The following is a 14,500-nucleotide window of genomic DNA, read 5'->3' as shown; positions in this document are numbered from 1 at the left end:
CTAAAGGAATTTTGCGCTGAAGCTGAAATGCTCGGCTACAGCAAATCTCGCTGGCTAGCACTGATGCCTGCTTTGGAGAGAGTTTTGAAAATGAACCAGCCGTTAAAGGATTATTTTTTGAGCATTGAAAAATGTCCCAAATCAATGAAAGACTTTTTTCACTGCTACTGCTGTACCGATCTTTAATACGCATATGCTTCTGCTAAACGAAGAACATTATGTTTTAAGGTGATTGACAATGTTTCATGATGAATTTCACTAATTCGGACTTCCATTGTCTACTATATAAAATGATTTGAAATCCCTGAAACAACTAAAAAAAGAATAATTAAAAATGAATAGCTGAAAATAACAATTATATTAAGCAAAATAAACCTGAAATGAAATAATAGTGAAATAAAATACAAGTAAAAATAGAACAATTGAATAAATAAAAATAAAGAAATGAAAAAAGAAAATAAAAATAAAAAGTGGAGAGATTCCAAGTCACGTTAGTTCACGACGTTTCGATTGTTAGTATCTACAATCGCCTTCGGGTGATGACTGGACTGATTTCTCCGAGAGATGACTATTTATAGGTCATTCGAGTACTTTCACTTGTCCCCGCTTTCCATTTTCCGCTTCACTGGTTCCGTGGGAGATGACCGTTTGGCGGGAGTTGGCCATTTTTCGCTTGATGATGGGTTTCCATATGTTGCGTATTTCTACGCTTGCCTTGGCTGAATTCGTTGTTGGACAACATGTATGCGGCTTCCTTGAATTTTCCCCAAAACCAATGTTCCTCTTTGTGCAAGATCTCAGCTTGGGACCACTCGATGTTATGTTGATGGGTCCAAACATGGTCTGCTATTCCTGATTTGCTGGTTTCCCCTCGCTGTGTGTGTTTCTTGTGCTCGGCAATGCGAACATTCAATGGCCTCTTAGTTTCACCAATATAGGATTTTCCGCACTCACAGGGTATCCGGTAAATGCAATTCTTGGAATCGCAATCCGCGTTTGGTGGTCTGGTTTTCGTGAGGCTGCTACGGATAGTGTTACCAGATCTGAAGAAGGTTCTGATGTTGTACTTGGAACCAATTCTTCTTATCCTCTTCGATAATCCTCTGATGTAGGGAAGTGCAAGCACTGGTTGTGACGGCTTCTCTTCCTTGCGAGGCTCCTGCTGTCTTTTAGCCAAAGTCTTTTCTACCATAACTTTGGAGTAGCCATTCCGTTGAAGATCATTTTTGATGATGTCTAGTTCCTTTTCGAGACCTTCCTTCGTATTACAGAGCCCAAAAGCTCGGTCTAATAGAGTCTTGATGATTCCTCTTTTAGTCGATTGATGGTGGTTGGATTCGTGGTTCAGATACTGTCCCGTATGAGTGGGTTTTCGGTATACAGATGTTTCCCACTTGAGATCGCCACTTTCACCAGCCATAGCCAACATATATATGTAGTGGTTTGAAACTTTGGCCATTGAAGAAGCCCACAAGAAACCTCGAGTCTGGTTGAGATATGTTGATGACACCTTCATAATATGGAACCATGGGAATACTGAACTAGACGCCTTCCTGAAACACATCAACAGCGTGAGACATTCCATCACTTTCACAATGAAGAAGGAAATCCACAACGAATTGCCATTCTTAGACGTTTTGGTGAACAGGACACTAAGTGGGAAACATCTGTATACCGAAAACCCACTCATACGGGACAGTATCTGAACCACGAATCCAACCACCATCAATCGACTAAAAGAGGAATCATCAAGACTCTATTAGACCGTGTTTTTGGGCTCTGTAATACGAAGAAAGGTCTCGAAAAGGAACTAGACATCATCAAAAATGATCTTCAACGGAATGGCTACTCCAAAGCGATGGTAGAAAAGACTTTGGCTAAAAGACAGCAGGAGCCTCGTAGCCTCACGAAAACCAGGCCACCAAACGGGGACTGCGATTCCAAGAATTGCATTTACCGGATACCCTGTGAGTGCGAAAAGTCCTATATTGGTGAAACTAAAAGGCCATTGAATGTTGGCATTGCCGAGCACAAGAAACACACACAGCGAGGGGAAACCAGCAAATCAGGAATAGCAGACCATGCTTGGACCCATCAACACAACATCGAGTGGTCCCAAGCTGAGATCTTGCATAGAGAGGAACATTGGTTTAGGAGAAAATTCAAGGAAGCCGCATACATGTTGTCCAACAACGTATTCAACCAAGCCAGCGTAGAAATACGCAACATATGGAAACCCATCATCAAGCGAAAAATGGCCAACTCCCGCCAAACGGTCATCTCCCACGGAACCAGTGAAGCGGAAAATGGAAAGCGGGGATAAGTGAAAGTACTCCAACGACCTATAAATAGTCATCTCTCGGAGGAATCAGTTCAGTCATCACCCAAGACGATTGTAGATACTAACAATCGAAACTGAACTAACGTGACTTGGAATCTCTCAACTTTTTATTTTTATTTTCTTTTTTCATTTCTTTATTTTTATTTATTCAATTGTTCTATTTTTACTTGTATTTTATTTCACTATTATTTAATTTCAGGTTTATTTTGCTTAATATAATTGTTATTTTCAGCTATTCATTTTTAATTCTTCTTTTTTAGTTGTTCCAGGGATTTCAAATCATTTTATATAGTAGACAATGGAAGTCTGAACTAGTGAAATTCAACATATAATATATTTTTGATGTAGATATGTTTCAAATAATCATAAAAGGTTTTCTTATTCTAAGTTCATTGTAGAAAACGCTCAGAGCAATGGAAAAATTATGAATAGGTACCTAAAAATAAAAAAAACTTTCGAAAAACTCTACGATACATAGATAGACGTGAAAGTTGCTATTATGTTTTTATTCAACTCAGTCAACCAATTTCCAGGGCCGTAATTTTAAAGGGAATAATGGGGAAGCAAACTGTCAATTTGTTGTATATAGAGGGCGCTAAGTGTTTGTCATCAAAAGATACGTTGGTTATATGGGAACATTTGTGTCAGAGAAATGGGTCGTTGTGCTTCTTTCGGGTGCAAAGAAATGGGAGTTTATAAGTTTCCTGAAGTTACTGTTATGAGAAGAAAATGGGAAAAATCTTTGAGGATAGTAAAGTTCAAATGTACTGATCATTCTAGGTTATGTGGTGAACATTTCAAAGATTCTGATTTTGAGACTACTTCAAAGACAACTGGTAAGTAGCATTCATTCTACTTACTTATATGTGATATTAATTTTATAAAATTTTATAGGATTTTCACTCCAAAGAAAATTTTTTGAAAAATCAGCTGTACCTTCCATATTTCGCTGTACTTCGAATTCTATCAGTCCACGGTTGTTGAGATTAGAAAAGAGGAATGCTAAACGTGATTTGAAGCCAGCTAATAGTGAAACATCTGAAATTTTCCAAGATAAAGATAACCAGCTTCCTCTAAATGGTAAGTATCCAATAAATGAATTTATTATATTGACTGCTCAACCACCACTATATTCCATTTGATTTTCAGATATAAATTATCTAGACCTCCAACAAGAAATTGCCTCAGAAGTTACTTTCCATCCCGAGGAAGATAATCCTGATAAGGAAAGCCACCTAATCAGCCAGTCCACACAAACACCAACTTTATTCAGATTATTTTCCAAAGATGAATTTCTAATGAACAAAAAATTTGTTCTTTATTATACAGGTCTCTCTTGAGGGATATTCTCGAAATTGAAATGTCTACCATAAGCCTCTAATCTGAAAACAAAATTGAACCTTAAAACTTTTTGAGGTTAGAATAATGTTCATTGATTATTAGTGAAAAAAACACAAAATATGTGGTTTTTATTCATTAATATATTTCTTGGGAGCAAATTGGATGCAAAAAACTGTCTTTATAATGAGAGAGTTGTTCAAATATGCAAAATTATGAACCTTTCCACTAGATCAGCTTTCTTCCCTCCTAGGGTTGCATGTCTCCTCTGCAACTCCTCCTTCAACTGAGCAATACGCTATGTAGAATACATCTTGAATTGCAAGCAATTTAAATAAGAAACTTTCAAATAAATCGATAAATAACGGTGGAAACTTTGACAGCTAATGACCAATGTGACAAACACTCAGCGCACTCTGCCGGAGGTTTTCCGAAATCATCCCCATTCACACAATTATAATGGAATATTACCGAAAAATCCCGAAATATAAAATATAATTTTATTTCTCAGTATGAAGTGAACGTCTACGATCCAAAAACTACAACAAAAAATACAGGTCCGTATTTAAAAATTCAAAGATGGGGTGGCCCAAGTCAGATGACACCCTGTATAAAAGATTCATGGACATATTCTGATAGCCCACATCAAGCGCCAAAAGCAAAATTTGGACAGATTTTCAATATGTCTGCGAATAAAGAATATAATTTGGGATTTTTTGGTTTTTCCCGTATATCTCCAGAACCAAAAGAGCTATATTCGATTACTTTACATCATTGAATAGGTCTCTAAAATACACGACTTTGCTACAATTTAACTGACACTCTATCTCTTATCGTTTACGAAATCTCCATATACAGAAACGAATTTGAATAGCCCAGTGTATGTTTCACGTAAATTATCAAATATTGATCGACATAAATAAAAAATGACGAACCAGATACAACATTTTTCCTGACGAAGTTACGTTCGGGCGTCACCAATTCCTGCACGGAAGGATACAAATCCATGAATCGGAAGTCATCTTCAGGCTCAGCTTCCTCCTCCTCGTCATTTGTAGTCTTCGATCGTTTCGAAAATCTCTTCTCTGCCTTCTCAAGGCTCTCTTTGGTCCTAACCAACTTCTCTTTCAGTTCGTCAGAGAATTGTACTTTTCTTTCTTTCTCGATCAACAAAACGTTGATTTCGATCAGCTTCGTCGTACTTTGCAAGCTCCTCCAACATCCCGAAGGCATTAGGTTTATGGCGTCGTTGAATATGGCGAGCAAGTTGTGCAAAAACTGCTCGAAACTGTTGAAGAGGTCGTCGCCGGCTTCGTCTTTCAATATCAACGTAGACACGTATCCGTTCAACTCGTTCATGAAGCTGTCGCTCAGAGTCAGCTTCAGTATTTTGAATTTGTTCGCCACGAAGGTGGATTCGCATAGCTTCGCGTTCAGTTCTACGATAAGGACGAGGGTGTTGGAGTCATTGAGGTTTTCCAAAGCGTCCGTATATTTTTGGGTATGTTTCGTAATAAGAGTTAGAATGTCTTCACAGTCGTTATTTTTAAGGGTGTTCCTCAAGAAAGTCGGGCTAGAGAAGTCAACTGTTTCTCGCCATGGTTTGTAAGCGTTGGTTGGCGGTCTGTTGGTTTCTCCGTTGTTGAAGCTGTCTCTGGGACGGGCATAGTTGGCTCTACGACTATTTCGGGCCGTGAAAGATTCCCCGAAAGCTGAAAGAGAGCAAAGAAAAGAATTAAATTCGAGTAAAAAATAATGAGGTAATGGAGATAACTGTGTGAAAGCTATTTTCTGGTTTTTTTTGACCGAGGTCTGCTGGTTTTATGCCTGTGAAATAAAGATTTAAGTCACATATTTTACATTTCAAATAGTTTACCAAATTCATGTTATTTTCAATTGTCTTTTCAACAATTCTACGTATAGAAACGGTCCTAATTATTTATTACTGCAACCTTATCAGTACATTGAACTGTTTGCAGTTCAAATATATAACAATGAAATAATAAGTGATGAGCAAACAATTTTGTATAAACCCGATTCTGACAAGATGATTAGTGTTTAAAAAAACTAAAAAAAAAAATATGTTTTTTCCGTTAACCAGCTATCACACCCCTACGAACGACAACCCTCAGAAGTCGAAACTTGGGCAAGTTATAGACTAACGAGGTATTACTTTTTACCGTGTGATTACTAAAACGGATTGGAGATAAGAAGTGAAAATCGAGCGTTCTGCCTTAAACTGAGTGAATAAAGCAACATCCAAGGAAAATTTACTTTATTTGCTGATGATACTACAATTTTATTGCATGCTCCTAATAACCATACGTTGTGTGAAGTTTTTGAGAATGACATCACGGAAGTGAAAGACTGGTTTGACTCAAATCTCTTGAGCTTGCCAGATCCCAGCCGTACATCTAAATAATATTCAAACTGACAACATACTAACTTCTAAATCCCTTGGCTTGTTCATTGACAATAATTTAAAGTTCAACAAACATGTAGATACTTTGAAATCGAAGCTCTCCTCTGGATGTTATGCAATACGAGTAACTGCATTTGAGCTCGGATCTGCAGAAGCTAGAATGGTTTATCTTTTTCTTTTTGAATTCAATTTGAATTCCAACAACCCGATAAGGTTTGTTAAGTTATTTCTTGTTTATAAAAACGACAAAAAATTTAAGTACGACAATGAACATCATTGTTCAGTTAGAATATTCTCATTCAGTTTTCGGTTTTACTAGTAGAAGGGTACCACGTCAACAATCTCTAAAATGGTCAATTCTCGTCCATTGGAAAAAAAAATTGAAGCGATTTTATTTACGGTGCGACGCGTAACTTTCACGAAACCAAAAGGATTTTCAATGAAAGTTTTCCGAATTGTCCTATCTATAGAAAATATTTGAAGGAACTTGTAACCAAATTCACAACTACCGGTAGTGTACATAACAAAAAGCCCCCAGGTCATCCGTCCATTCCGGAAGAACAGCAACTGCAAATAATTGGTGAGATGGTAGTAAATCCTGAACAGTCTACTTATTCCGTCGCGAATGTTTGTGAGGTGTCTCCTTCTGCTGTGTGGAGAGTTTTGAAGAGGAATATGTATCATCTATACAAAATTAAAATGGTATACCAATTAACTGAAGATGACCCTGATCGAAGAACAGAATTCTGCGAAATCATGACAGAAACCATTGCAAGGCATCCTACCTATCTCCACAATATTTGTTTTAGTGACGAATGTACATTTTTTTAAACGGCAATGTTCACAGACAAAATGGCCGTTATTGGAGTGACACCAACCCTCACGTTTTCCGGGAAACACATACCCAATATCCAGAAAAAATTAACGTTTGGACAAAAATATTGGAAAACCGTATTGTAGGACATCTATTTATTGATCAAAATTCAACAGGGTAATTGTATTTGAATATGCTGTTGATCGTCTCATCAATGAAATCGTCGAAGCGAATCCTAATAAATTCGATATGGATATTGTATTCCACCAAGATGGAGCACCACCACATTACTCCAGACAAGTAAGAAAATATTTGGATACTACTTTTCCAGGTCGTTGGATTGGCCGTCGAGGTCCTACAGAATGGCCAGCCCGCTCGCCAGATTTGACAACATTGGACTTTTTTATGGGGCTATTTGCGGCAAAAGGTGTACGAAACTGAACCTGCTTCAATATTGGATATACGGCAGAGAATAATAAATATTTGTAGATATACTGACGTTACTGTGTTCGAAAATGTTAGGCGTGAAATATCGGAGGGGGTGTTCATATGTCAAGAAGTTCATATTATGTAATTAAATGTCAATGTATTCAGGCAATTATTAAAAGTTCCGCCATTTTGTAGTAATTGAAGATATAGACATTATATTTTAGGGTTGTGAAGCATTTGTCAGGAGCTTCAAAAAGATGTGTCATAAGACACCCCTTTCCATCTATTTTTTTTTTCAGATGGCGCCCAGTCGCTATCTAGAAAGTTTCATCTGTCAATTTCACTCCAAAATAAAGTATTCATGCATTAATTTAATTATCCCAAATTTCTATTTTTTGGGTTGAGTTGAAAAAATGAAAGGGGGGGGGACATTAAAGAAATGTACTGTATACCCTCGTTCCAGTCACGTGATTTTAATTAAAAAAAGATAGTTATGAGATTCGAACCGGGATCGTCCGCGCGGTAGACATTGTCCTTAGCCTCTACACCAAGTAAGATATTGAAAGTAACAGTTTCAACCGAGGGGTGATGCGGAGTCCCAAGGAGACCGAGTTCCATGCTTGAATCGCTACGATACTCGTTCCATCCTGAGTCGATGACGTCACACGTTTCTCTCTTCCACTCACAAAAGTTTCTCTCTGAAATACTTACCAACGACGCTCGACCTTGAAGTGGGCCAGAATCCGCCTTGTTCATCTACTACAAACTATTCATGAAGCTTCGATTATTGTGCATTTTGAGAGTGTTGAGAAAAATCAAACTTTCTGTTACAATAGTTTATAGGTTTGTTCTGGTTCTAACACCCGAAACTCTTTGGAAACAGCGCAAGACATGATGTGTACAAGCAAAAAACCTCAAACAGTCCGAAATAATCTCGGACACTTGTTTAAACCAGAACGCTTTTGAGGAGACCACTGTGCCACTTATCGTATATATGAAGAAATTAAGACGAGAAACTACGATCATATCCATTTTGTTATGTAGTCAGTTCAAATGTTATCTAACCGCAATCATCAATTATTCAAATCAAATAAATAAAAAAACATCCTAGCAAATAGCACAAACAAATTTCCACATAAATGCATTTTGCATCATCAGTTCATTTATTTATATTTTATTTGCCGATGAAGCTACCTTCAATAGAAATGGCATTACGAATCACCTTAATGCACATATATGGGCAGAAGAAAACCAAAATACTTTTTGAGTCAATATTTGGGCGGGCATTGTGAATAATAATTCAGTAGGACCAGCATTCCTTTCAAATAAATTGAACGCTGCAAATTACTTACAGTTCTTGCAAAGAAAAATTGCCAGAATACTTAGAGGAGGTGAATTCAGGAATACGTCAAAATATGTTGTCTTTACAAGATGGAGTTCCAGCTCCAGTTAGGGAATATCTTTTCGGAAGTGAATTGGAAGAGGTTTGGCCAGCCAGAAGTCTAGATCTTAACCCTATCGACTTACGCTTCTGGGATTTTATAAAAGGAGACGTTTATTCTGTTGAAATAATCAGCGAATAACAACTGAGGTATCGAATCAATGAAAGTGCAAATCAGTGTCGTCAGATGCCTTCCAAAAAATTCGGTTTCCTTTCTTCAAACGGTGCCCGATGTGTATTCAGGAGAATGGAGGCCATTTTGTACATTCATTTTAGGAAAAACCACACATTTGTACATATTTCTTGTAGCTGCAAATAACATGAATACTCAGTTATTACCTATGACTTACGTTTTTTTACACAAAATTTTTGCCGCATCTCTATACAATACTGATTTAGTTGTAACGGCTAGATAAGTTTTAGGGGGTTTTGCCCCTAAAAAATTTGTATGAACAGATTTCTTGGTATCGAATGATAAAGATTATTTTTATTATAAAATGTTGAACAGTTCATGAAATATTGCCTAGAGCTGTAACTTTTTTTTTGTGCACATTATGGCAATATGGTAAGTTAAATCAGATTGAGTTATTTTTGACCTCAGAATATATGGATCAATTTATGACCTACCTTTTGTTACGCCCTGTATTATGGTTTTTTTATCAAGTATCGGTCAATTACATCACATGATACGCCCAAAAAACATTAAGACACTTAGTCGTCCACAAAAAAATCCTTTCAAAGAATATTCGAAATATTTTTAAAATATCATGAAAAATTGACTTTGTACACCTGAAGATGTTATTTCTGTTGATCGATTGAGCAAGATTAAATTTTCTTCCTGGTTTTCCAGAAAGTCTAGGGGTGGAAATGAGGTGAACATTCAAAATAAAAATCACTGAAAATCAAATAAGTATACCTACAAGATGGAGTTATGGTATTTCTCTGTTGATGGATTCAACAAAGTTTAAAGATACGATGGATTATTATTCCACTGCACAACTTATCAGTGTATACATTTTTACTATATTCTCAACTCACCATTAGAGGATGTTCTATTTGCTGGATTCCTCCAATTGTCTCTCTGAAAGCTCATATTATATTTCACTTGAATGGACGGCCACTCCCAATTTAAACAGCTTATAAACTAGTCAGCACAATCCAATAATTGCAAATCTGTAATTCCCCGATCTTGTATATCACGGGCGCCACCACACCGACTGTATAATGAAACGAATTGAATATCTCATCAGATACGCCATCCACTTTCTGACATAGAACACCAATAATAACAAAACACATCACCGATCCACAGAACATTACAATTAAGTTGTTTTATGATTTCATCTACTTGAGTATCCTAATTTAGAAAACATTTTGCGAATATAAATCCAAGTCATAATTTTATTGGACCTAGCACTCAAGAAAGGGCAAAACCATAGACCCGTATTTCTGGACTTTGGTCCATCATTAGTATAGCGCAGATTTGTGGTTTCTGTTAATAGATCAAGATACTCGATATTCTTGTTTTATAAACGAAGTACAAATGCACAGAGTCATCAGTAGAAGCCAGCCGCATATTTGTGGTTTCTGTTAATAGATGGAGACACTCGATATTCTTCATATCTGCGTGATTTCTTGGACCCGCATGTCATGAAGGTGACTGTAACTGCCTCCGTGATAATTTTAGTAGTATTTTTGCGAACACAAGATTCATTAACCGATCTGAACCTAATAATCAGTGGGTAACGGAGACTATACCTAAAAATAGTGTCTGGTTTATGCACATGTTGATGCATAATCCCGTTATAATACTAAATATTATTAGTATTGCTGCCAAGAACACTGGAAGATTTTACATAAATGTTTTTTCAATTGAGCTCTACTAGATCCATTTCAGGTTAACGTAATTATTCGGTTTGTCTACATTTTTTAGACTATTATCGGCTAAGTCATAGAATCGTTGAGAAAAATAATATTCGGTTCGATTTTTATCTGAAGGACATTATCTGATTAACCTAATGTATTTGAAATATTTTTTTGTAGTGATGTTCTTTCTCTATATGTTAATGGCTTTTGCTTTCATTGAGGCGCATTAAGCCAATTGTAGTGACGTTATTTTCAAATTATATTCGATTCAAAATTACGTTTCACCGGAAATGCCCGAACGAATTCCTCTTTTACAACGACAGTAATCTGGGATTTTTTGAAGTTGTCAACAATTCGCTCTGGTTGGAGTAAACCTGACCAATCATTCATAGGGAAACGAGGTCAAAGCCAAATTATTATCTAAGCTATCTATTAGCACCTATTAGCTATTCGGCTATTCCTCATTCCTGTAAGTGACTTCAGATTGTCGCTATTGCTACTTATAACCTAAAGAGAGTTTTTTCTTTATTTCTGAAATAAAGAATACAATATTGGGTAAGTGTTTTTTTTGTTATTAGAGTTAACAATCATGGGCATTCATTCTGAATGTTGAATAATTTGATTTGTCTAATACATAATATTGAAAACACTTAGCAACCGGTATTTGAAGGTCGATTGTATGGTATTTTTCCACTTCTAGGTGTGGATCTGGTCTGTAGTTTATCGAAAAATGGAACTCATTCGAGTTTAATGGAATCAAGTTAACTTCTGAATATCTAAATATTTGTTTCTTTACTGAAGAATCTGACTAGTATAATTGCGCCAAATTGAAATACAAAAAAATACACAATTCTGTAGTGACGTGTGCACTTTCAATAAGATGTGGTCATATGATCTTACTTTCAATAGAATGAAAGAAAAATTCGGCTCAACATCTTTTCGATCTACTCCTAACACACAGCTATGTTCAAAATTTTAATAAGCGTTTGGGGTACCTAATCAAGAACTGCCCACAATTGAAATATATTGCCAATGTGGAAAATATATTATATCTCAACAGACACGTCCACTGAACTGTCAATTTTGTTTTCAAAAGTATTTAAAATTATAAATTAAGTAACTCAATTAGGAAATGTTCTGATTGTCCTCACAGCAGATACTAAATCAATGGTTGGGGTATGTGGCTTTATTTCATTGTTAGTGGTCGTGGCATTATTCCTATTGGTTGAATAAATGACTTATTGGGTGTGCCATTTGGTGCAGGTAGCCAAACTTTATTTATGGTCATTCTGTCCTCTCTGTTGTAATTATTTCTGGATCTTGAAACTCTTCAAACGCGATGACGTCTGTCTTTCATCCATCAAAAATGAATTGAAAATAAAATTATGTCGCTGTCAAAATATTCAAAAGTTGCAAGACTTTTATTCATCTCCAGAACGGCGTGTTAATTGGATTACTTAATTTTTCAGAAATGGCTCCAGCGTACAAACTCACCTACTTCAATGTTACCGCTCTTGGAGAACCGATCAGATTCCTACTAAGCTACGGAGGACTGGATTTCGAAGATGTCCGTGTTGAGTTTGAACAATGGCCCGCACTAAAACCAAGTAAGTAAACTAATGTCTGTTCATCAGTTGAAAGAGTGTGTTTCATGTGAAAAAGTTGTTCCATAATTTGATAAGATTGTGCTCTGTTAAAAAAATAAGGTGTATTTTAATTTTTCTCAAAAAATATTTATTTATTCATCGATTTCTATTTTGTTTCGTTTGTCGCAAAATTCCGTCTTTACATGGGTCTTTTCAATCTTGGGAACAAGAAAAAGTCGTGTGGGGCGTGATTACGGTATTGCTTTTGGCCAAGAAATTACGAACAAGCAAGCGCTGGAGTATATTGGACGATTGGATTTTGGTTTCCATGTCATAACCATAATAATAATAATAAATTTATTAGTCTCAAGAAACACAGTTTTTAGACACGTCAATACAATTTCTAAAATAGGTATGAGAGGATAAGATTCGTCAATATAGTTTCTAAAAAAATGCTTGTAGATAAATTGGAGTTACAAAAAAGTACAAGTTAACAAGATAACATTCCAATTGTATAATAATTGACTAAAATGTAAAGCCATGAACCATATACCCGAAATTCGTCACCAGTTATGGTGTACCAACTAATTGAATGTACGTATTCCGCGAAATATGAACATTCACCTCATTTTTTAACTGGCCTCGTATATATTCTTCATGCACATTTTGAGTTTGAATTTCCGTATTATAAACACCCAATGGTTTTTGGGAAAGTTGAAATAAAGTTATATTCAACACATGTATTAAATTTTCAGCTATGCCTTTTGGTCAGATGCCTGTTCTGGAGTTCAACGGCAAAGTAGCTCACCAGTCCACATCCATTTGTAGATATTTGGCTAAACAGGTGAAACTTAACGGCCAAAACGATTGGGAAGACCTGGAAATAGACGCGGCTGCCGATACGGTCAATGATTTGCGTTCTAGTAAGTATCTTTCTCCTAAATCTAGTTATCTATAAAAGTAGTGGAAATGTTACATTTCTAAATTGCAATATAACAATAAAAACACAAATATACATTTACCTTGGTTGCTACCACTACCTGTATTGGCCAAACTACCTGTGTTAGCCAGTTTATATACAGTCGGGTAAATCAGTGTAGTTGAGTATTGAGTGTATATATATATATATATATATATATATATATATATATATATATATATATATATATATATTGTGTACGATTTTTTACTTCAGTTTTTAATTTTAGAATTGGGAGCTTACCATTACGAAAGTAATGCTGCAGCTAAAGCCGAAAGGGAAGGACCTTTGTTCTCTGAAGTGCTGCCAAATTTCCTCAAAAAGCTCGATGAACAAGCTCAGAAAAATAAAGGTTTTCTCGCCTGTGGTCGTGTGAGTAATATGTCTACATTTGTAGGTTCTCAAATAAATTATTCATGGAATATTCATTATATATAATATAATATATATATATATATATATATATATATATATATATATATTTATTGTGAAAGGTTTATCATTATTTCAGTTGTCATGGGCTGATCTCTTTTTCGCCGCCATGTTGCCATACCTGAACAATATGGCTAAAAAGGATATCACTGGAGATTATCCCAATCTGAGAGCTGTCAACGAACATGTGCTTGCTTTGCCAGCCATCAAAGCTTGGGTAGAAAAACGTCCGAAAACTTCCGTGTAAGTTGAAGATGAACTATCTGTCAACAAAAAACTGGAAATAGTTGACAGTTTATATTTTTGTACTTTTCAAGTTCTTTCATTTGGAAATGCTTCTATACTGTGTGATAGATTTTTGCTTGTTTGAATAAAGATATCTTTGACGAGTAGTCAAGTGTTTATTTTGCAAAGTGAAACCTTCAAAGTGTTACGCTAATTTCAGAAAACTTTGTAATGTGTCCCTTATTCTAGGCTACATGTAAGTTTTTTTACATTCAGAAGTTTAATAAAAGGTGAAACTGGAACCTTTAACGTAAAATAAATCCAAAACAAGCACTTTTCCTAAACAACAGAACTGCAATGCTTTTTTGACGCATGTTTCACCAACCAAACTGACATCTTTAATAAATGAAATTAATTTCTAATTTGTAATTCTTTTCTCTCAAAACAATAAATGTTTACAAAGCTGAGTTCAAATACCAGAGGAAAGTTTCGTATCACTGCGCAAGCCACAAATCGAATAGTTATTAATGACATTTCAAATGCCAAAACCTCGCGAAACGAACTCGAAATTTCTGAGACAGCCAAAATCTACCTCACAAGCACTTCAACTCTTTTTTTATGGTCTTT

At 35.8% G+C, this 14,500-nt stretch overlaps 3 protein-coding genes across 3 annotated transcripts in view; 2 read left to right on the top strand and 1 right to left on the bottom strand.

The window, feature by feature from the left end:
• Positions 1-10,025, bottom strand: part of LOC141485058 (NFX1-type zinc finger-containing protein 1-like) — a 62,352-nt gene extending 52,327 nt beyond the window's left edge. Inside the window, exons 1-2 of the mRNA XM_074180999.1 lie at positions 9,824-10,025; positions 4,615-5,391 (exon numbers count right to left, since the gene is read on the bottom strand). Coding sequence (XP_074037100.1) covers positions 4,615-5,391; positions 9,824-9,878 — 832 coding nt within the window. The 5' untranslated portion in view covers positions 9,879-10,025. The remainder of the gene's footprint in view (positions 1-4,614; positions 5,392-9,823) is intronic.
• LOC141485071 (uncharacterized) lies at positions 2,436-3,734 on the top strand. Its single transcript, XM_074181030.1, has 3 exons — positions 2,436-3,177; positions 3,236-3,421; positions 3,491-3,734. The coding sequence occupies exons 1-3, from the start codon at positions 2,994-2,996 to the stop codon at positions 3,679-3,681; spliced, it is 561 nt and encodes a 186-aa protein (XP_074037131.1). The 5' UTR covers positions 2,436-2,993; the 3' UTR covers positions 3,682-3,734.
• Positions 10,026-11,048: 1,023 nt separating the features above from the next.
• On the top strand, positions 11,049-14,040 carry LOC111504113 (glutathione S-transferase). Its single transcript, XM_074181025.1, has 5 exons — positions 11,049-11,206; positions 12,121-12,258; positions 12,993-13,160; positions 13,446-13,588; positions 13,728-14,040. The coding sequence occupies exons 2-5, from the start codon at positions 12,123-12,125 to the stop codon at positions 13,893-13,895; spliced, it is 615 nt and encodes a 204-aa protein (XP_074037126.1). The 5' UTR covers positions 11,049-11,206; positions 12,121-12,122; the 3' UTR covers positions 13,896-14,040.
• The last annotated feature ends 460 nt before the right edge of the window (positions 14,041-14,500 follow it).

The sequence above is a fragment of the Leptinotarsa decemlineata genome, unplaced genomic scaffold (genome assembly GCF_025532065.1).
Source record: "Leptinotarsa decemlineata unplaced genomic scaffold, Ldec_3_MD MMD2_P_RNA_scaffold_2, whole genome shotgun sequence".
NCBI lineage: Eukaryota > Metazoa > Arthropoda > Insecta > Coleoptera > Chrysomelidae > Leptinotarsa > Leptinotarsa decemlineata.
This window is presented reverse-complemented; position numbering and strand designations above follow the sequence as displayed.

Bases quoted from the DNA above. Each gene is read 5' to 3' on its own strand.
- LOC141485071 (XM_074181030.1), top strand. From the start codon at position 2,994: ATGGGTCGTTGTGCTTCTTTCGGGTGCAAAGAAATGGGAGTTTATAAG. The intron at 3,178-3,235 runs GTAAGTAGCATT...AAAATTTTATAG, and splicing joins GACTACTTCAAAGACAACTG to GATTTTCACTCCAAAGAAAA. The intron at 3,422-3,490 runs GTAAGTATCCAA...TTTGATTTTCAG, and splicing joins TAACCAGCTTCCTCTAAATG to ATATAAATTATCTAGACCTC.
- LOC111504113 (XM_074181025.1), top strand. From the start codon at position 12,123: ATGGCTCCAGCGTACAAACTCACCTACTTCAATGTTACCGCTCTTGGA. The intron at 12,259-12,992 runs GTAAGTAAACTA...TTAAATTTTCAG, and splicing joins ATGGCCCGCACTAAAACCAA to CTATGCCTTTTGGTCAGATG. The intron at 13,161-13,445 runs GTAAGTATCTTT...TTTTAATTTTAG, and splicing joins GGTCAATGATTTGCGTTCTA to AATTGGGAGCTTACCATTAC.